The sequence below is a fragment of the Micropterus dolomieu genome, linkage group LG16, assembly GCF_021292245.1.
Source record: "Micropterus dolomieu isolate WLL.071019.BEF.003 ecotype Adirondacks linkage group LG16, ASM2129224v1, whole genome shotgun sequence".
In the NCBI taxonomy this organism is placed as follows: Eukaryota; Metazoa; Chordata; class Actinopteri; order Centrarchiformes; family Centrarchidae; genus Micropterus; species Micropterus dolomieu.
Genome location: NC_060165.1, coordinates 3,426,536 through 3,447,768, shown reverse-complemented (window position 1 = coordinate 3,447,768; position 21,233 = coordinate 3,426,536). Strand labels below are relative to the sequence as shown.

General features: G+C 41.8%; 1 protein-coding gene across 2 annotated transcripts in view; it reads left to right on the top strand.

The window, feature by feature from the left end:
- The window catches only part of chst11 (carbohydrate (chondroitin 4) sulfotransferase 11), a 136,647-nt gene extending 123,807 nt beyond the window's left edge, over window positions 1-12,840 (top strand). For both annotated transcript variants that reach the window (XM_046071629.1, XM_046071630.1), the window contains exons 3-4: window positions 10,819-11,048; window positions 12,094-12,840. In XM_046071629.1, coding sequence (XP_045927585.1) covers window positions 10,819-11,048; window positions 12,094-12,718 — 855 coding nt within the window. In that variant the 3' untranslated portion in view covers window positions 12,719-12,840. The remainder of the gene's footprint in view (window positions 1-10,818; window positions 11,049-12,093) is intronic.
- Window positions 12,841-21,233: the final 8,393 nt, after the last annotated feature.

Genomic DNA, 21,233 nt, shown 5'->3' with positions numbered 1-21,233 from the left:
GTGTGTGTGTGTGTGTGTGTGTGTGTGTGTGTGTGTGTGTGTGTGTGTGTGTGTGTGTGTGTGTGTGTGTGTGTGTGTGTGTGTGTTTTCTCACGCTTCCCCTCCTGCCCTCCCTGAAATAAGCACCCTGGGCAAGATTATGCAGGAACACAGTGGCAGAGACTGGCATGGACTTGAAAGGAACGATGCCCCTTTCACCCACAGCAAAGAAGCCAAAGCAGCTGTCTGAGTGTTGCTGTGCTGTAAAACCATCAGACCAGAGCACAGCTATACACTGTGGGTATGGTTTTAAGATGTGTGTGTATATGTGTGTGGGAAGCAAGATAAGTCACTCTGGGTTTAAAGACAAAGGGATTTAGAGGAGGAGGCTTTTCTCTTTTTGTCTGCATATGAACAGGGCTGAAGAAAGGAGCTGAAAGGAGAGAGACAAATGGATTTGGAGGAGCTCTGTTTTGCTCTCTGAGAAAATATTGTATGATGTTGACATTACAAGCTGGTTTCCTTGAGTTCATCAAATAATTACATTGTGGGACACAACACAATGTAATGTTCAGATGTAGTTTGAAGATGCTGTTGAACTGTGTCGGGTTATACTGACAGATGTTTCTAGTATTTTGTCCACCCCATTTAAATCAGTGAGGGTAGGTGAGATAAGAGAAACATCTCCATGTAAATGCATGTAGTTATCCGTCCCTCCAGGTTTTCACGGACCTAACCCTAACTAACCCTGCACATTTAAACCAGCTTGATTCTTTCAGTGCTTGCAATTGACCGGGATGCAATAGCCTGTGTCACAGTGTCTTCCTCCTCCATGCGTTTCTGCCACTCTGTGTGCACAATTTCCTTTATGTCCGACCACAACACTGCACGCTGTGCAAAACACTTTTTCGCAGACCTTTTTTTTGGTCACCAAATGTGAGACGTTTGTACGTCTGCTGCGACTTGTAAACAAGGAAATGACGAGCTGACGTATGACAATGTTTTGCGGGAAACGGTGATGATGGGTCAAATTGGCAGAAAAGTTGCGGTGAAAATTACATGTCGCGCTGAATTCACAGGGACTTGTTGAATTTGCGATCGCGACTTCGTAAATCCTGGAGGGACTGAATTATAGCTGCAGTGGTGCTATTGACGGGTAAAATCAATAAATCAAAACCCACACCATAGCTATCCACGATAAAACACGCTGCATCAAGTATAAATCCAACTTAAGTTGTTTTTTGTGTTGAGTAACAGAAAAACGGTCCATCAGCAACCCCATGTGAACTGACGTCCCAGTACATGAGTTTTGGGTTAGGAAGCTTTAAAAATCCAAGAAATTCTTTCTACCAATCTGAACAATCATGATTCAAGTTTAAAAACTAAGAGTGCAGTTGCCATGTGATAAGTGAAACCCTCCATTTTACTTTTTTCCCCTTCACCTTATTCTCCTTTCTCTCCTCTGGTTTGTTGCTCCCTGAGGGAACATGCCATGCAGAGAGTAAAAAGGGAAGTGCTCATGAGACGAGAGAAACTTTGATGGCTCCGAGTGAGAGCAGTTTGTCATTATCTTGTCTGTAGTGCTATAATTACACCCCCACTTTTCTCTTTGAGATATACTGACACACACGTACACTCAGAGGCACAGTAGTCTCTACACAACTAGTAGTGCATGCATACCAATGCACGTATTGTGTGGTCTTCAGATGTCAACTGGTTTTCACTCTCAACACGTCAAATACAACAGCTTGGTAACTATGAGCCAGTAGGTACCCCCTCGAGCGTCAGTTCTGGGGGGACCCGTGAAAACAGCTCGTTTGAAGTCCAGCTTTTACTTCTGTAAACTATCTGCATCACTTTGTAACATCAAGTCATAATGCTCGCCTAGCAGGTAGCGTGGCACGCCCTCAAAAAACAGAAAATACACTGAGCTGCAGCACATAGAGACAAGATGTCCGCCCGATGCCTCCCCTCATCCCCGCCTTCGCTACCAAACGTTAGCTACTGCCCTCCACGCAGTCAGAGGACATAAAGTTGTTACTGTGATGTAGAGACTGTGCACAGTAAAACTTTTCTTATGATACATCTGTTACAAAGTAATAACTTACAGCTCTGGCACTCTTTCTCCAGACCAGGTTGCGAAGCTGGTTCAGGAACATGTACAGCTGAACCCAAGCTGTGGTTACCACCTTGACAGGACCCCCCCACACACACACACTTTGCATCTGATTGGCTAGTAGTCCTTAACTAGGTACTCCACATGCGCAACTTCATACAAAGATCAAATTGAAGTGAGACGCATCACTCGGTAGCTAAAACAGCGTCAACACACAGGGTGATAAGAGGTGCTGCAGCAATGTGCAGTATGACAAAACAAATGTGTAGCTGTTCTGGTGCAACCCCTACATAAAAGGATGACCCTGAAAACGGGAATAATACGACTACTTTAAGTTATAGAACTTAACTTACATAACTAACATGCTTATTTGAACCTAAACCATGATCTTTTCCTAAACCCAACCCAATGGCGGTCGTTTCACAATATTTTGAAAGTCTAACCGGATGTTGCATATTTATTATTGCTAACTTAATTGCACGTTCAAAATGCTAAAGGATTAGGTAGAGCGTTATAGTTTGAAAGGTAGAGACACTGACCAAGTATTTGACGAGCTTGGGGTGAGAATATCTTGCAGATGTACAGCAGAAAAAGTGCACCCATCCCATTTAAACAAATTAGATATGTATATGTTAACATGTAAATGGTAAACACATATCATTGCCTAATACAGTGATTCTTTTCACATCAAGGACCCCTAAACAGACACAAATTAGACCACAGACCCCCATTTGATCAGATTTTGTCCCAGGTTGATAGGATTTTTGCTTTTAGATGCTTTATTACAGTAAGTGTATGAAACCCATGACCCAAGTAATCATACATGCTTTTATTGTGTTACTGTATGGATAGAATTATAACGAAAAACGGAATAATTTCTTTATTCCGTTTTTTGCTGGGGACCCCCAGGAACACCCTCAAGGACCTCTGGGTGTCTCCATATTCCACTATGAGAACCACTGGCCTAATGTGCAATGTGCAGCTGCAACATTAGTGACGCAGTTTCTTCTTCTACTGTCCTGTTTTTTAATGGGTCAGAACTAAAGAAAAAGCAGTGTAAATGTTTATCACAAGTCTGTGGCGCAATCACAGGCGAGCAAACTTTCCCCTGGGAAGCAGACTCGTCTCTGAGCTCTGGTTACAGCTTTAATGTTACCGTGGGACACAGGCTTACCTAGAGTTACCCTGAAGTGACCACAGCAGAGTTTACTGGCCTCGATTTATTCTGTCTTTACATGTTTACATGGTATGTGTGTTTTTGTGTATGTAGTTTGGTATCAGCAGTCAGCTGGAGGGCCAATTTTCAAACCATTCATTACAAATCATTTGCATTATGGTACATCTTGGGGCTTTGCAGCTGTGAGAGGGGTGGTAATTTTCCTGGCAGGTGGTGCATTTAAGGACACACCAGAATCAGAGAGTTGGTATTTGGCTGCATAAAAGCAATCCATTCAACTTTAAAAACACTACATGTCATGAACAGGGTAATTTAAAGGGGAGTTTTCCTACTTGCATATGGCACCAAGGCCCCAGATTATACTAGTTTTCATTACAGCAATACATGAAAGGAGTGCTAAAAGTGAAAACATCTGGGCCTTAGCTTTTTGAGCATCTTTTTTTTTTGGCTGTCTGTTTGATTCCTCCAAATGTATGATAATGTAAGACTAAATTACTGGAGTACCGCTTTAAAGTGATTTCACTACAGAGACTCTACCAGTGTAGTTCAGTAAGACTGAAGCAGTTGATTTATATGAACTCTAATATTTACTCCTGTTAATTACAAAAAAAATCCCAAGATCCATTGCTTCCTCCCAGAGTTATATGCCTGCCAGGTTGGAAAAGCCTCAGTTACCATCATGGTGCTCTAAAAACTCTCAATTTCTTACAATGGTCTGTTAACAGCTCCTTTAGGCGAGGTGAGGCCTCACTGCAGCTTTTACAGACAAGCTTGACCGCGACCGTTCCGCCTCACTGCTATCCACAGAAAACTGTATACCTCACTCTGTTAGCGCAATGACAATTCTTTTCTCCTTAAATTCAAACACAAATATATGCAATAACCCATAATGATTAACCTGATGATTGTCTTAATTTGTAATCACATAAATGTGGTCGCAGTACATTAGATGTGCCACACTTCTCCTGCCTACTTGGGTCAAACCAACAGTAAAATCAGTGTGGACAGATGAATCTTGACATCATACAAGAGCAAATGTGTGAATACACAAGCCTGGATGAATGGAGAGGTGAGGGCTCTGTCCAGTGCAAAAAGAGCTGCTTTTCAGGCAGGTGATGAGGAAGCACACCATACAGCCAGAGCGAGACTGAAAGCTGGCATCAATGAGGCGAAGCGGGGTTCTGCCTAGTAGACAACGGTGGTTGTACCTTACCTTTTTCCAGGTATGAATGTGTGCCGCTGCATGACTAAGAAGCAGGGCGTTCCAGAAAAAGAGCATGTGTTCTCAGTAGTTTCCCTGGATAAATAAAGGTGAAGAAACATTTCCTCGGATCTGTTCCGTGTCGCAGTGGGTGCAGGTGGTCAGCTGCCGGCGTGTAACAGCAATGGCCCGGTCAGACCCCTCTACTGTTCAGACTTCTCATAAACTACATTATGGAAAGTTAATGTGCCATCGGCCTCAGTGGAAAGGAGGGATCCGTCTCATAAATTGTCAGCATTGTCAAGGTTTTATAGAAAGGCCTCTCCTTGTTGACTTTCACAGAGACTCAGGTGAAGTACTTGAAAATGGTGGGTGTGTGCGTGTATGCGTGCGTGCGTGTGTGCGTGCGTACGTGCGTGCGTGAGTGAGTGTGGGACAGTTGTGGTACACTAGCAGCTTTATTCCTGCCTGCTCTATGAATGCCAGCCTGTAAGCAGAGAGGGTCAGAGAGACAGACTGCCTTTAGTGCTCAATGTGTGTGTGTGTGTGTGTGTTTGAGAAGGAGAGGTGCTTTGATGAATTCTATTGATCTTTGATTTTACAGCTAGCAAGAAGAAAGAGAAGCTGGTGTACAGACAGAAGATGAGGCGTGCAGATGGAACAGGTATTAGGAAACAAAATGGAAGCGTAGTTTAGCAGGGGGAAAAAGCTGTCCTCCAGCATTAACAAGATCAAACTATAGTCAGGTGAATTTCAGAACTTTGCTTTCCCCCTATTCACTTTGGATGCCATGGGGCATAAATTCACCAATTCTCCTAGAGAGTGATTTTCTTTTTTGTCGCTAGTTTCCAGACCCTTTCAAGTCTTCCAGAGACAGAGGAGTGTAAATACTAGAGAAAACAGCACCAGAAGAGCCTCACAGAAAGTAAACAGGGCTGCACAATTGATGGAGGAAATATCCAAGTATCAGTGTTGACTGCTGCTGTATTTAAATTGCAATCGGAATCAGTTTATTATTTCCTAGAGGAAAAGATGTTTCAGGCATCTTTTCTAAACAAAGCATTCGGATGCTGCAGAAACTGCGGGCTCCAAATCGCAGTGCATTAGCATCTCATTTTCTCCCCAACAGTATTTTAAAAAAGCAATTTCTCAAGTACTGAGGAATAAATTATCAACAGAGAGCTGTGTCCATATGTATGGTAATTCAAAGTGTGAAGATATCTGAAGATATATAGTATCTCAATATAACCTTCAGTTACTATCTTCAACAGATTCTATATTGGTTAGATTAACCAGTCAGAGGTCCAGGAACAAATATTTGTTGTTGGGCTCAGCGATCCCTCACTTCTTTGTACCTTGAGATCCTCGGGCAGAGGTCTGTTGTCTGTTCCAGAGTCTCTACTGAAAACTAAAGGGGACAGAGCGTTTGCTGTCAGGGCCCCGAGGCTCTGGGACAGCCTGCCCGAGGAAATCAGGTCAGCTGAGTAAGTGAACTCTTTTAAGTCCCTTCTTAAAACATACTTTTATAGGAGAGCCTTTCCTGATCTTATTTGATTTGTTTCTATTTTATATATATTTTATATATCGTGCCTTTGTTTTTATGTGTTTCATTGTCTTTGCACTTGTCAAAGCAATTTGTAACTTGTTTTTGAAAAGTGCTCTATAAATAGGAACCTGTACCCATTAAAGGTACCCTGAAGATTTTTCTTCTTCACTGAAGCCTAACAAATGCAATGATCACATTTCCTTCCTCATAAAACATTTGTAATTTGTAGTTTAACTAGTTTAGCAACACAGTAGCTTTGTAATGTTTCCATTTGCAAACTGTTTTTATCATTAAGGAATGGGGTAGCATGAACAAATCACTACATCTTTATATAACATTTTTATTTGAAGGGAAAAAAGACGAATACCCAGTTTCCACTGCATGGAATGGTACAGCTCGACTTAACTCACCTAGAACAGTTTTTTGGGGGTTTCAATTGGCAAAAGTTGTGAATAGTACCTGGTGATTTTTTTGGTATCACAGCCGAGGTTCCAAGTGATACTAAAAGACCACTGCAGATTGGCCGGAGAGAATTGTCACTAAAATCGTCACTTGCGCGACAGGGACATCAAACACAATCTCGCCATAAATCGTTTGTTAATCATTTTTTATTCACTCAACCCAAAAACCCAAAGAAGGTTAAAGTCAAGGGCAACTGGACTTTGTTAAAGATACTAGAAGACATTTCGTCTCTCACCCAAGAGACTTTTTCACTTCTGACTGACTGGTAGGGAAACTCAGCTATTTAACCTCTGTGGGATCGTTTGCAGGATCATCAGTACCACTGGTTTGTTAGTGCTCCTGGCTGTGGTAACAACAGTTGTTATGGTCGTTAGAACCACTCATGGCCAAGTCTGAACGACCATCGTTGGTATCTTCCCGAGGCCAGGGTGCACTTTGTCAATTGACCACACTTAGGTGGCTTAGGAAGCTTAAGTGGGCGTTGAAACAACGCAGGTGGCTGCGTGGGGGTGGGGGCATGTTGCTACAGGCAATGGCGAGACTGGTGAAAATCAAAACATTTAATCTTTCATTGCAATGATCGTCAGGTAAACAGCAGTGGACAAGTCCAGGAGAAAAGAGAACAAACAAACGGCAGCTGACCCTTTTATTGACCTGATGACTTCACATATCATAAGTCGCACTGACCTATGGTATCTGAAAGCTGGGTCTTTAGGTGGGGTTCATACCAATGTGTGAATACCTGGAGGATTGTGGAAGACTGAGTTCAGTGGCTCAGTTTCATAATAAGGTTCAGTTTAGGTCACACAAGTGAGTCTCAGAGGTCACAACAGTATACATAACACCGTCATTATTTGACCAGAGAGCCAGAAACAAACCAGTATGCTGGAATAATCCTACACGGCCCTGGGTTTTCAGATTGTCATAATTTTGATCAAACACAACTTTATTCGGTATAAAGTGTGTCAAAATAATAAGCATTTAAAGAAGCATCACAGTAGCTAACAATGGACATAACAAATCAATAAATTAAATGGCAAAAAATCATTTTAAAATGAATGAACATAGGGCTTTTGAGGTCTTTGGGTTTGCGGGGTGCCAGGGTAGTTTCCCTCTTTGTTCTGTTAGTCACTTACTTTCTTACTTTCTTCCATCAGTAATCCCTTCCTATCTTCCTTCCTTGCTCAGTCTTTCTTTGCAACCATCAGCAGAGTAGGAGGAAGCTTTTCATTACCACCATATTGAAGACTCCGTGCTGATTCTCGGATCATATTTCAAACTCATAACAATTGTCAGTGGGAATGATCCAGCCGTGGTGAGGAAATGAAGACTTGAAATTTTGAAATACAATCTCCACAATCCCCTGTCATCAGTTTCTCACACATTTTAACAACAAATGTGCAGCGACAAGAAAAGAGCGTTGTTGTGAATGTACAATGGGCTCGTTCTGAACTCCTCCCGACATCTGAAGATAAGGAAACAGAGTTTTTTTCTATTTGCATATACAAAGCTGATAATGACTTTCATGGTGAGATTAGGTTTAAATGTATGCTGAATGGATTTTCTGTCCATGTCCTTCCCTTTGGATTTTCTCACAGATTTGATGGACATTTTTCAAAGAGAATGGACGCAATTGGCAGAAATTATAAGTAATTCATCTTATAGCTGCAGCTGCACAGGGAAACTGCTGAGTTGAAGGTTTGAGGTCCTTCTGGGATCCTAACCAATCCGAAGAGATCAAGCTAAATTGACCGTATCATGTAAAGCTGCTACCTACTTTCATAGCTGTCGTTTTACGACTTTTACTAGCTCTTATCCCACGCTGACCCACTAGTTCATGTCCACAAGGGATTAAAGTGGTAATTTGCAAGCAAATATGCAAGTAATGCTTTCTGCCCTCCCATGGGAAGAGCTTGACATGGTCAGAGGTCAGTGATCTCCATCACGCCTTCCTCTCAGACTGTATCGACTTATCGCCTCTCTCATACCCTCCACTCTCCCTCTCAACTGCACAAGAGACTTGATTGAGCTGCTTGAAGAGGAGATAAAATAGCAGAAAGTAATCCTGTAGAAAGAAGAGAGATAAGAAGAGCGACACTGAGGCAGGAGATGACAAGATTCCCTCCTTGTGTCTTTTCATCCCATGTTAATTACAGCGTTTGTCCTCCACTGGGATGGAGGGCCGCATGCTCGCTGCGACATTTGTGTGAATCATAGCTTGTGTCTCTGAGCAGATAGAAAAGGAAAAGATTTTCATCAACAAAGAGCTGCTGTTTGCTACGCGCTGTTACGCCTTAGTGGGCTTTGATGGTTCAGCATAAGCTTGACTAAGGAAGTGTGGAGAGCACACAAAGGGAGAAGTGGGAAGTTTGCAAAATGAGGGCTTCTTCTTGAGCAGAGATGTTTATAATCCATCGTCCCTTGTAAATTTACACCTCCCTCAAAATGCTTTAAAGGTACAATATGTAGGATGTGGCCAGAATTCTAGTTTAAAACATTCAGAAGAACACTTCTCTAGTCATGTCAAAGACGTCTATGTAACATTGCAGAAAGATCTACTGAAGTTAGCATGGTAACAAATTAGCTTAATTCACAGAGTTAGATGTGAAGATATTCTGGCTCTACACGCTGTCGCTGCCTCTCTGATACCCTCTCGCTCTTCTCCTGCTTGACTCCTCTCCTGCATGAAACTTGTGACTGACTTAACAAAAAGAACAAGTAGAAACAAAAGTTAAAGGAGTTAAACCAATCCAGCCAGTTGGATACATTTAGCAATCTGAATCATTTCACTTTTTGTATTTATCCTTTTTTTTTTCACTTCACCAAGTATGCAGTATAGAGTTCCTAATATAGCAATAAAGTGCTTTGAATATGCTTTGAACTCTGATACCATGGCTCTGGCTGGGAGCCTTTCCATAGCCATGCTCACTATAAATAGGGGAAAAGTCCATCATTCTAAATTTATAGCAATACTCAATACGAGTCCAATATCTTTAAAGAGTGTTTCTGTGTTTGATAATTGTTAAAATATGAATTCACACTGGGAAAAACCCTTCACCCTGCCTCTTCACCTTATTGACTTTTTAAGGAAATAAAGACGGGAAGCATCGCCCTTTGACCTGTATCCCAACATGAATATCCAATGGAGATGACTGAGAAAGTAACAAAGTGTGAAACATAACTTTTAGAGACATCATTCTGAAATATCTTTGATTCTAAGGTCATGAGTTTGACCGTTTCTCAAGACTGCTTTTGTATGTTGTCACTGGATGAAAAGGTGTAAAGATTGGTTTTCTCGCATGTTCTTGTATCAGGCTGTGCACATGATGAATTACCCACTTGGAGACATGGTTGAAGAGTGACTTCAAAGAGAAATACTTACAGACCTTCATGTATGGTGCTTGGTGGGGGTCCCTGAGTTATTTCAGGACTTCTCTCAGCCTCAGTGTAGCGCTGAAAGGCCACACTTGTTGTGAGTGGGACGGAGCGGTAAAGATGTCGGCCACAGTACAATTAATTTAGATTCCGTGGGGAAACCAGGGGCTCTGCCCTGGAGGGGAATTTAGACTCAGAATAACAAGAAAACATTTCTATCCGTCAGATGTAAAGCCCTCAGGCTTCTCTCTGCCTCAAACTCTTTTAATTCCTCCGCAGCCTCCTCCTTTCCCTCCTGCCATGGACCACTTCATCACAAGCATCATGGTGAATATGAAATATGCCTCAGATGAATGATTGCTGACTGGATCTGCGCATATTGAACACTCAATATCTGTAATATCCTCCCAATATAATTATTTTCCTCCACACCCATGGACTAATCTCTATCATAGTCTGTGGAGCGACTCAGATAGTGCAAAAAGATAGAGTCAATAAAGAGATGAGTACGATAATAAAGAAAGAGATTAATAACACTCTCTCTCGCTATCTTTCTGCCTGTCTTCCCGTCGACTTCTCCTCTTCTCTCTCCCTCTTTCTGCTTTGGTTCAGTTTCATTCATTTTAGAGTGCTTTATTGGCGCAGTAAGCTTTTCCTTTCACTGCCAAGGAAAATTACAAAAACAGTAAGAACATACAGAAAAAGGTGTAAAGACAACGAGAGACTATAGAGAAAGGAAGTAATCTTCTCCCAAATCTCTGATTTGTGAAAATAATGTGTTAATAAACAACAACCAATCTAGAGGAAAAAAATAAACTGCAGAAATATATTTTTTCTTTTTTTTACAGGTGCTCAAGAGCTGACTGTCTCTAAATATTCATATCAAGATAGTTACCTCCTGAAAGCCCTTTGCCAAGCCCTTTGTCTCTCTCCCACTCCCTCCTCTGTCTTTCCCTGACCAGCCGGAGCTGTCCGGAGCAGCCGTCCTCCACCAAGCCAGGAGGGATCAGGTTGTGGATGCCTGTCGAGTCTACAGTGCGTCCAGCCGTAAGCGCAGAGTCCTGACACCCGGAGACCTCAAACACCTTGTGGTGGACGAGGACCACGAGCTCATCTACTGCTATGTCCCCAAGGTGGCCTGTACCAACTGGAAACGCGTCATGATGGTGCTCACAGGCCGGGGCAAATACAGGTAAGGTACTTGGCAGACTGTGCTTAGAGTACTACAGTACATTAGTTCCTCTTTGAAAATGTATTGCTCTGAGTGACAAATAGGACAAATATCATATGTGTTGTATGATGTAGTTACATCCCTGCAAGCTGCCATCATTAAGGCCTTTTCACATGGGAAGCGACACTCCGCCTGCGTAGTCGCCTGGTCCCGTGGGGTCGCTCTGCGCTTCTCATGTGAACAGACACCAAGACAAGCGATCCGCGAGTAAACGGAAGGCGGTCAATAGATAGTAGCCACGGCAACGGCTTCTGTGCGCCACTGTATTCCTTCATAGCCTAGCTTAAAGTAAAACTATAAGTAGCCTAACGTTAGTTGATAGGCTATATTATATATATTATTCATATTCAGATAGCTGATAAATCTAGTCATACAAACGCCCTCCTGTTAATGTCCTGGTAACTTCACAGACGGAAGTCACAGACGGCGAGGATCAGTCTCTCATCCATCTTCTTTTTGTGCTGCGCGTCGCATAGGCTACAGAAAGTTGAAGTCAATTCAACTTTGGCAGGGGCGGGCGTGTGCGTGAGACGAGCACAACCGCGACAGTTTCACGGGAACACGCCCGCTTGTCGCTATGCCCGTGCCTCCCTTCCCAGACGCTCGCCTCTCATTGAAAATGAATTACGAGGCACGTAAATCGCTCCCCGTGTGAAAAGGCCTTTAGACTGCAGTTGTGTTAGTGGACAGCTTGTATAAGCCGTGACATTTTCAGTTAGGGGTGTACTCACTTTTGTTGCCAGCGGTTTAGACATTAATGACTGTGTGATGTGTTATTTTGAGGGGACAGCAAATTTACACTGTTATACAAGCTGTACACTCACTACTTTACATTGTAGCAAAGTGTCATTTCTTCTGTGTTGTCACATGAAAAGATAGAATCAGATATTTACAGAAATGTGAGGGGTGTACTCACTTTTGTGAGATACTGTATATTACAAGGACAGGAATGCATACTGTTTGTTTTACTGTTGTATCTCACTGTCCACGTGCCTCTCTTCTACAGTGATCCAATGGAAATCCCATCCAGTGAAGCCCACGTTCCCTCCAACCTGAAGACTCTGAACCAGTACAGTATTGCTGAGATCAACCACCGCCTCAAGAACTACCTCAAGTTCCTCTTTGTTCGCGAGCCCTTCGAGAGGCTGGTCTCCGCATACCGCAACAAGTTCACCCTCAAGTACAACTCGTCCTTCCACAAGCGCTTCGGCACCCGCATCATCCGGCGCTACCGCAAGAACGCCACACATGAAGCCCTGCTCAACGGTGCTGATGTTAAATTCAAAGAATTCACTGAGTACCTGGTGGACCCGGCCACGCAGCGCGATGGCCCACTCAACGAGCACTGGCAGACCGTGTACCAGCTTTGTCACCCATGTCACATCCATTACGACCTGGTGGGCAAGTATGAGTCACTGGAAGAAGACGCAAACTACTTATTGCGGCTGGTGGGTGTTGGAGACTCCCTGCGCTTCCCGAGCTACGCCAAGTCCACTCGTACTACCGATGCCATGACAGCCCAGTTCTTCAGCAATATCAGCACTCAGCAGCAGATCCAACTCTCCCAGCTTTACAAGTTGGACTTCCTCATGTTTAATTACTCCACACCCAGCTACCTCCGGCTGGACTAATGGAGGACAGGGCTGGGACTCTGAGAATGTCTGCCTTGTTTAAGGAGTGGCAACAAAATGAGTGATGGGCAGAATTTTTTGGAAGCAAACTTGATTTTAAAAAACTGTTGTCCTACCTTGCAGGCGTGGGGTCTGAATTAGACGTATAAACAGGTGCTGAAAGAAAGAAAGGTATTGTGTGCTTGTGGGCTCAATGAACCAAACGCATGCAAAGACTAAATTGTGCGGGTGAAGCAGGTCTTCAAGGTGTTTTAAAAGGGGAACATATCCTCAGAGGACGGACTTGAAGAGGGATTCTCCTGATAATGTTCCCTACATGTTTAAACTAACTGCTGACAAATTAGGCTGCTTCAGATTCTACAAAGCAAACAGCGGCCTCGCACGCGCCCTGACCCCAATGCATCGTGGGAGCTAAGCTTATCTCCCCAACACCCCTGGATCAATAGAGAAACTCCGTTAAATTGTAAAACACAATTCATGTCCTCTGCGCTGTCAGCGCGGTGTCTTAGCGTCCATCTCCCTTGCCCTCATTCGACTCATACATTTTAGAGGGAAACTGGCTCATCACCGCCTCAAGGACGCCCTGTAACAGATTGGTACTGACTTCACTCTCAAGACCTCTACAGCTGTAACTGTGGAGACATGGCCTTCAGCCAACAGTTTTAACGAAACGAGTTGTCACTGGTCTGTCATTATGATGTTGGCAGAAGGGACCTCCCGTGTTACATCCTGTGAAAACAGAGACTTCTGCTGCAGCAGTGAAGCGTGGAAACGCTTAATAAACCATTGCCTGTAACACCAAGCATCCTTAACACCTTTGAGCTACAGGACGGACTTACGTGTGTGGGTGCAGCAGCTGTGAGTGAGAAGTCTGCGCTGAAAGTTTGAGCTGAAATAAAAGAGAGCCTGTGAAACATAGCCCCGCCCTGCCCCGCCCCATAGTGCCCCGCCCCACAGTGCCCCGCCCAGGGCTTCGGTGGACACAACCAAGGCCACACCCACACAGCCCCTACTCCGACAAACAAACACATCTTTCAGTAAATTCAGACTAACTTTTTGTCTTTACGAATATTTTTGTTTATATTGTCGTATGAAACATTGCTGCGAGCAGCAATAACAAAATATTATTTAATTTGCTTTGTTGATTAAAGAGAGAAAGACTTCAACTTCCCCTGGGCTGATGAACATTTTAAGACATTTTTAAAGTTGAACTGTTGTTAAGTGTTTTGCTTTGTCATTCTTCTTTACAACTTGCCTCTGATACATTATTAGTGCATCACAGCATTTTCATTTCTGCAGAGTATACAGTCCATTTCAGCCCATGGCTTTGTCCTTCTGTCTCTGAGATCATCAGAGATTTATGTGTTATTTTCAATTTCCCGTTGTTTGGTGCCAAGAAGAGATCCACACTCAGTGTTCGGTGCACATCATTACTGTTAAGCAAATAAGAATCCTCCACTCCTCAACCACAACATGAGAACTAGCTGCTGCTCTCAGTCTACACATCCACAAGCTACTGCTCACATACTGTAATGTGATTCATGTTAGCAATGCAAAGCAATATCAAGGTTAAGAAGTGCACTCATCATGCTGTGATTGGATTGAAGGTTGTTGTGTAAGCATTACACAGAGAGAGAGGACTTTTTTTGACACCTCTGTAAATTTGAAACGACTCCAGACAGAGATATTTTGGAACAGCTGCATGCTCTTTGACATTTTGACAATTAACTGAACCAGAAATCACAATTTTCCCATGCATTTGTGCATACTGTACTGCTCTCAGCTAGCAGCTACAGCTAATGCATGGATGGATGGATGATTAGGGCCTTAGGTGGGTCTTGGTTTATTACCTGATCTTGAAGCCCTGTCGAGTCACGTCCTGTTTATTTATACAGCCCGATATCACAAATTTGTCTCCGAGGGCTTTACATACAGACATGAGGAAAAACTCCACAAAAAAGCAACCAAACAAACAAAAAACCTTTACTGTGAAAAAAGGGAAAATCCTTTTCATCTCCCAGAATGGCCAGAATTACAACATGAAGAACTAGAAATACAATATTAAATTCACTGAATAAATACATGTTTGGTGTAATACGTTAACAAGTCTTGAAGAGGGACCCAGTATCAAAATCTTCTTATTAAGACTTTCTTATTTTCAGCTGATGATATGCTTACATAGTGCATCTTCTTTAATCAATTTGTGTTTAATCAAATTACCGCATGGCAAACCTGGGGCCATGTAATATTGCAGCATTGTAATACTGTACACAATGCGCATACAACACTGCACCCAGTAATGTAATCATTTCCTGAAAATGTAATAAAATGTGCATCTAACTTGATCTCAGAGCAGAAAATTACCTCGTACATCTATAACGTGAGACAGGTGGGACGCTTAGGTCAAAAGTTGCAAAGAAACTCCAGCACACAACATTTCATGGGAATTGAATCAACTGTTTTGCTTGTGTAACGTTTACCTGCAGCTTTTGTCATCTTCTGATAGTGTCTAATTTAAGATCCCCTCTGGTATAATGGATGACGACCAATCAGCATATGTATAAATGTTATTACAACATTAGTCATCACATTATTTGTCAAGTCATTACATTATTGGATTTTATTACATTATTGATCAAGTTAATTGCCAATTTTATAACATTTTCAGTAAATTATTACATTATTGGGTCAGCCTGGTTACAACAAACTGGGTGTTTACCAGGCAGGGACGGTCTAACTAAAGATAGTATTGGGTCTCATGGGAAATGTAGGCTTGACCAGAGACCAAATGTCAGGATATCAGGATATATATTTTAAAATCTGTCTCTTGTAATTCCCCCGACCTTTTGGAAGTGTAATTGGAGTATCACCTTTAAAGTAATTTTGCAAATATACAGCTTTGGAATGCAGGAGATGGACAGTTTTCCATAATTTTTTACTTCCAATCTGATAGTTAGGTAAACTCTATCTATTTACTTGATAGCTCATACTGCAATGTTAGGTCCACTTCAGTATAAAGTTGTGTCTAGTGGTGACCCCCATGTCTTTAAAATGAAGCTGGCTGAAATCTTAGATTATAAATAGAGCGATATTTTCTTCAGTATACATTGTGGTGGATATTTTACAAACCTCCTCTTACAGCCGTTGAAGTATTATTACTGTACATGTGTGCACATGCCTATGTGGGTTATAATGCGAGAACAGCATTATTTTTCTGGGGTTTTTTTACCCCCCACCCCACACATACATGTGGCTCTAATAAAGCTACCGGCCTGGCCTGTAGACCCAGCTGTCATCCTCCTGCAGAAACAATGGCTGTATTCTCATCCCAGCCTCCTTCTGTGTCAGGCACACAAAATACACATAAACTCAGATTGCACATTAGCACTCCTGCTGATCTTGATGCCACGCAGCATCTTGCTCAGCAGTTGTAAGCAGAGGCACGGGCGGGCAGCACCGGGCGGGCAGCACCTCTCCACTTTAACACACTGTCTGAGCCTCAGCTTAAACTGCTCATTTAACCTCCAAAATGGAAGACGAACAATACACAAAGGACCTCTTAGTTGCAAACAAGCCATTACAGAGGCCTCTTTTCTCCTCGCTCTATTTTTTCCTCTCCCACACCACTCCAAAAGTGGCCTCCTGTATAAAAAAATAGAAGCATGTCAGTGTTGATGATCCCTACCGTCCCTGCAGGAAAAGGGCAGCTGACTTAAGAAAACAGAGCTGGTAAAATATCCCCACAGGGAACCAAGCGAGCACAGAGAGGTCCCAGCTTACATTCTGCCTCAGATAAAAAAAACAACTGCATTTCGTGTACTTCTGTCTCTATTATTAGCTCCTCAGTCTGCATAAATAGAGGCCTGTTCACTGCCCAGTTGTCTCATACTGTAGGACTGTTTATATTCAAGTCAAACCAAACAGGTATATTTATGATGTTTTTGAACGATGTCTGTTATTAGACTGAATTACATGTTTGTTTTTTTGCAGGATGGAACACAGGAAGGTGTCTAAACATATCTGGGAGTTTTTCTCTCAACGAGAAGTGGATGTTGGGATTTGTGCTTATATCTTTATTTTGTTATTTTTGCACAGATTAACACATTTTATATACAGTAAAGCATAGTGTCAGAGCAGGTAAATATTACAAATTAGGTCATTTGGGAGATTTGATGAGAAGATCAATACCACTTACATATCTGTTGAAGATGGAGCTACAGCCAGTAGTCGGTTACATTTGCTTAGCACAGAAGACTGGAAATTGGAGGAAACAGCTTGCTTGGCTAGACTGCAAGTCGACAGCTATGCTAGCGGCTCTGTAAGGTTGTACTTATGCACAGCAGAGCTTTAAATTAAATGCTAATGCCAGCATGCTAACATGATCACAATGACAGTGCTAAAATGCTGATGTGCAGCAGGTAAAGTCTTAGCGTATTATTAGCACTAAACATTAAGTACAAATGAGACTGATGGGAATATCAAACCAAAATATGCACAAATGTAGATGTTGATCTGATGATGGTGCTAAAAGTTAAGGGATCGGAAACATTTTAAAAGTTCACCCTGCATGTCATCCACAGAGCCACACTGCTAATGTAGCTAAAAAATATGTCTACTACCTGCACAGCAATGGAAAGTTCACTAATTAACATTTACTTAACATTACATACATTTTTGTCAGCTGTTTTCCGTGTTCCCATCTTAGCTTAGCTTAGCATAGGCTGCTAGCTGTAGCTTCATATTTAACAGAAAGACATGAGTGAGGCATCAGTCTTCTCATTTGACTCTCAGCAAGAAAGCAAATAAGTTTATTTCCCAAAATGTCAAATTACTCCTTCAAAGGGCAGAAGTTATCTTGAAGAATAAATGAAAACAGATTTCTATTGTTTGGTTTTTTATTTTTGTTCTTTTTTGGCACCAAAAACATGATATTTGAAAAGATATTCCAACAAAAAATATGATCATATCTCATATCATCAGCCCAGAGGAACAAAGCCAGGAACTTTTTTACCCCGCTTCTTCTCTGCCTGTTGCATTTCGGACATATCTACAGTCCCAGTGCAGGATATTTTTGTACAGTTTAGACACGATGTCATTCATTCTGCTGATGTTTTTGAGCTGTCATGTCTTGATGTCCAATCGATTTATTACTCTGGTTGTCTCACACACTGAGAGACACTACATTTGTGTTGCGCTCCTGTTTCTCTGTGCCTTTCATTCACAGCGACACAGAGCTGCTGAAAGAAGATGCAGAGCGCCTTCTCTCTCTGTTCCCTGGGCCTTCCTTCATACTGACACACAAATACAGTGACCGTGTCTGCCACATGGTTCTCACTACGCTATTTCACACACTCTGCTGTTGTAAGTTATCAATATAATTATAAAACGATTGGGAAAAGGGTGAAAAGATTGTCTGCCTATATGGGTTCAGATTATGAATTTGCTCGATTACTTTGTGGCACAAAAAAGGAACATTTCTGATATCAGAAGATGTTTTTGGCTATTAACCTTCCTCTTGGTCTTCTAAACAGACATTCCACAACAAACAGGAGAGGACAAGACAAGTATCAACACTGGCTTTGCCACCGGAAGCAACCAAATTCAGTTTTAATTTGAGGAACACAAAATGCAACACATAGATTTTTTGTTTACTTCTTTTTACTCCATTCTCACTCCTAAAATTCACTTCTCACGTGACAAACCCCTCACTACAGTAGTGACACTTACACACAAACACTGTCACATGCACTCACTGCGATATCATACAGTTAAGCACCTGCAGAAGCCCAAATGTGACTGCACCAAGACAATTAGAGACCAGAGAAAAGCTCCTGAGGCTCTCAGGTCATCTTCACGCCAATATGGATGCATTGGAACCTTTTTTTCTTAATGAAAAGGATCTCAAAAACATCGATAAAAACAGACTCAGTTTTAATTGTCATTCACTGTTGAGAATTTTGACTTGTTGGCGCTGACACACTTTCTTTCCACTTGCTCTGTTCAAGATACAGTTTCCCAAATTTGGCCATCTTTCCTATCAGTTATGATAACTCTGTGCCCACCAAAACAACCGCTGAGATCTGACATGGTGACATTGCTGAAGTGTTACTAATAAGCTCTCTTTTTACAGAAAAGCTGTGTGTGCACAAATATGGCAATCACTTTAGGCCAATAGTCAAAGTTGAATGTCAAAGATGATCTGTAATAGTTTGGTTCCAAAACTCTGAAATGGCCACATCTCTGACACATTCAGCAATTCCAGTAGATCTTGTCATATGCCCACTGATGGCTTTTTCAGCCAGTTGGAGAAACCAATAAAAGCTTTGTAAACGGGATCATCTTTCTACAAAGCTATAGCTAGCTACTGTCATGGAAGGTAACGACAGGAAAAATGATGACATGCGTACATGACTGTGTTGTAAATTGACTGACAGGATTAACAGCTATTAAATCTACATATTTGTTCAATCATTATATAAAATCTTAACTGTTCCTAGCAGCTACCACAGCTTACCAAGAGCTCTTCTAACAAGAACACAATGTAAGGCTTACTGAATTAATAAAGATTAAAAAGATTTTCAAGCTAGGTCTAAAAGTTTGACCTATGCATACTTTTTCCCTGTGAATTGAGGGTTTAGATGATCTTGATAATCTGTTGGCTTGTTTGTTGCCTGTGTGATCATATGGCTGCTCGTGTTTGTCACCCCATCCGATTTTGTTGTAGACATGTCGTCGGGTTCTCAGATCTCAGCGATTACTTTGGTGAGCACACTGTTATCATAACCAATAAAAATGATGGATTGTATTTTATCCATGCCGCAATAAAGTGAAATGATCCAGTTGCATGATGTGATTTTTAATAAGAGGCTGTTTTTTGAATAGAATCTTGCTGTTAACAGAGCAAGTGAGAGGAAGATGCCCAGAGGAATGCCTTCCATTAATCTCCTTTGATAAATTAGTGGGGGTGGAAGGCTTACCACATTTTAACACAATAGTGACATTTGTCCACACAAGCGTGGCCATGGCCCCAGTGTGCCAGCTTTCATGTGTCTCTGTATTGCTCTGACATCTTGTACATCCTCCTTCAGTGACCAGAGATCCAGCAGTGTTTCCAGCAGCTTCCTGTTCTGCCAAATAGCGTGGATGTTGCGCTGTGACCTGCAGAGTAATGTGTGTGAGTCCTAATCAGCGGTGCCTGTTACTGAATTTATACCATGTCATAAGCATTTTTCACCATACCATGCGTATCATGAGTGCCTGATGTGCTGTATCTACACGTGGAGCAGCTAGATAATGGCTGCAGTGTTGTGTGTGTGTGTGTGTGTGCGTGTGTCACTCTGTGTTGTCCACACATTCCCCCAGGTGGGAATGACTCAGAGGAAGGCTCTCATTCAAACCATAGACTGTAGATTCAAACAGGCACCACTTATTTATTTATTTATTCTCAGACAACTTCCCAAACTTCCATGCTATCACCGTGGTAACACACCTAAACTGTCTGTATTTCTCGTTTCTTTCTGAAACTCGTTTTCATGCACACTCACCAAAATCATGAATAATTAACTGTGTACTGAACACTGAGTATGGGAAAGTGGTGTCGATCCTACAGCAGCATGACCTGCGGTTCATCCTGTCTGATGTTTTCACAATAAAATAACACTGAAACTTATTTCATGTGTGGATGTCAAATATGTAATTCAATTTTATTTACAGTATATAGTGACAGTTCATACCAGAAGTTATCTCATTGTACTCATACAGAGCAGGTCTGTACTCTTTGCAAAATGATTTCCAGTTGCCTCCATATTTCTGTCAGAATGGAACGTTATAATACATTTTATAGTTGCTATTGGTACACATGCTGGAAGTATATAGGAAATGACACTTTTAGTGCAAGTTCAAGCAGAGTGACAACCACCACCCCATCATCACCAGCCAAGGGTTCCATCTCTCTATCACTTAATAGCTGCTATATATAGCAGCCCTACAGTATATAGGGTAGTATCCCTATGGACACATTCTATTTGACAGGGTCTCTTAATCTATTAAACTGAAGCATCCGCACACTTGTGGTGTTTTTTCTGATTGAGTGATTGAGGGGAATATGATGTGTGAATATACTGTATCCAGAATCACTCATCAGTCATTCAGTCGTTCACTACTCACTAAATAAACAAAGCAATATCCTGGGATTGCATATAAATAGCACACTTTGTTGTCATGGTAACAAGTTTTGTTTAGGAAATGATCATGATTTGGGTTATAATAAGTATGTTATGTACATACAGTATTTCACAAAAGTGAGTACACTCCTCACATTTGTGTAAATATTTGATTCTATCTTTTCATGTGACAACACCAAAAAAATGACACTTTGCTACAATGTAAAGTAGAGAGTGTACAGCTTGTGTAACAGTGTAAATTTGCTGTCCCCTCAGAATAACACATCACACAGCAATTAATGTCTAAACCACTGGCAACAAAAGTGAGGACACCATTAACTGAAAATGTCCAA